Below are 1,670 nucleotides of genomic sequence, written 5' to 3'. Positions count from 1 at the left end.
TACCTAAGTGTTACCACGCAGCGCTAAAACTTCACGCTGGAAGAAAACCTAGGAGTCACAGATCTTTCCAATATGGGTGTAGAGGTTGTCCTCCCGGCAAGCACACGGGAAGGTCTTCAGAGTCTTTGCAAGCCAAGGGATGGGTTGCTGTAAAGGGGCAGAACTGGTATCATGGCAAGGAGGGACAGCAACAGCTCTGTGAAAACGACTGAGGCTGCTCTTGGGTGCAAGAGAAGCAATACAGCCCATGCCTGGGGTTCAGTTCTGATCCCTGTTGCTATTCCGTAGCATGGCTGGTGTGAGAAGGTACGGTGACGTTGGGTTTGGGCAGGGAAACGCGTGCGGGTGTAACGTGGGAGGTAGCGAGAGTTCGGCAGTGCAGAGACTAGAGGGAGAGAGCAGGAAAGCGAGCCTGGAATCTACAAAGCACCGCGTTTCTTCTCTACAGGCCAGTACTCACCGTCGGAAATATTGAGTGTAACCTCCACCATTCGGAAAAGATGAGCATCTTCATGAAGCGCACACCAGTACACGCCCGAGTCCTGTGCCTGCAGCTCCTCCATGGTGATGGTGACAATGCCCTGCTGGGGGTCGTCCTGGATCGTGACTCTGCCTTTCTGGGGTGTCCTGGAGTAGCTCGTGCTGACCAGTACGCGACATCCTGGGCTATCTCCCTCCTTGCACCAGGCTTTGCTCACAGCCCCATAGTCTGGGGCGCTGTAGGGACACTGGACAGAGACCTTGCCTGACTCCTTGGCTGTGCATTGCTGTGTCCCTGGAAAACAGCCGGCATGTTTGGTGAGATGCCAGAGCAGGCAGAGTGGCACCCCTTCCCCACCTCTGGCATACACGCTGTGGGCTGAATGCTCCGCGGATGTCCTTCTACCTCCAGACCCGAGGAGCAGAAGGGGACTGAGTGGAGCCCGATCACTCGTGCAGAGGTGAGTCACAAACTGCGTGGGGTCCTGGCCCCTTCCTTTGTTTCCCCCAGGGACCACGTGCTCGCAGGCGCTCAGCCTGTGGGGTGTGGGAGGCAAGGAGCAGGGAGGGGTGGCAGCTGCGGGGCCAGAGCAAGAGCAATGCAAGTGGCAGTGGGGAGGTCTCCAGCAGCGCCCAGCACGGGCCAGCCGAGTGCTGAGGTGGGGAAGCTGCCCCTGGAGCCCCTGGGTCGGCCCTGTGGGAAGCAGTTGTGAAGAGTGGCCCCATTTGTGGGAGCTCTTGGGAAGCTCCCCTGAGTCTCTGCTGGGAGCAGACAGGAGGTGAAGGGCCAGGCCCGAGCTTTGGCTCCACAGGCCCAAGGGGCAGCCGCCAGCGTCTCTGCCCGAGAGACAGGCAGGCAGGGAGAGATGGGCATGGGCTGTGGGGCGGCAGCGCTGGGCTTCTCCATGGTGCGGTGCAGGACAGGGGGAGGTAGGGCTGAAATCCGCCAACATCCACGCTTGGCTGCCAGTGGGTACTCACTCTTGGACACAGAGAGCCTGACCTCCATTTTCTCCATGAGGTGAGAGCCTCTGTAGGTTGCACACCAGTACACACCGCTGTCCTGGGCCTGCAGCTTCTCCATGGTGATGGTGACAGTCCTGTTCCAGGTGTTATCCTGGATCAATGTTCTGTCTGCCAGAGCTCTGCTGTTACGCCGCGTTGAAGGGTAATCTGTCCTTGCCACGACT

The 1,670-nt window shown here is 59.1% G+C and overlaps 1 protein-coding gene across 1 annotated transcript; it reads right to left on the bottom strand.

Moving 5' to 3' along the window:
- Nucleotides 1-419: 419 nt before the first annotated feature.
- On the bottom strand, nt 420-1,664 carry LOC104133963 (CMRF35-like molecule 1). The gene is made up of 2 exons (XM_009647438.2): nt 1,462-1,664; nt 420-775 (listed from the first exon to the last, which is right to left on the bottom strand). The coding sequence occupies exons 1-2, from the start codon at nt 1,562-1,564 to the stop codon at nt 420-422; spliced, it is 459 nt and encodes a 152-aa protein (XP_009645733.2). The 5' UTR covers nt 1,565-1,664.
- Nucleotides 1,665-1,670: the final 6 nt, after the last annotated feature.

The sequence above is a fragment of the Egretta garzetta genome, unplaced genomic scaffold (assembly GCF_000687185.1).
Source record: "Egretta garzetta isolate BGI_Z169 unplaced genomic scaffold, ASM68718v1 C8744920, whole genome shotgun sequence".
NCBI classification, from domain to species: domain Eukaryota; kingdom Metazoa; phylum Chordata; class Aves; order Pelecaniformes; family Ardeidae; genus Egretta; species Egretta garzetta.
Note: the sequence above shows the minus strand (reverse complement) of the source record. Positions and strands in the feature narration are given on the sequence as shown.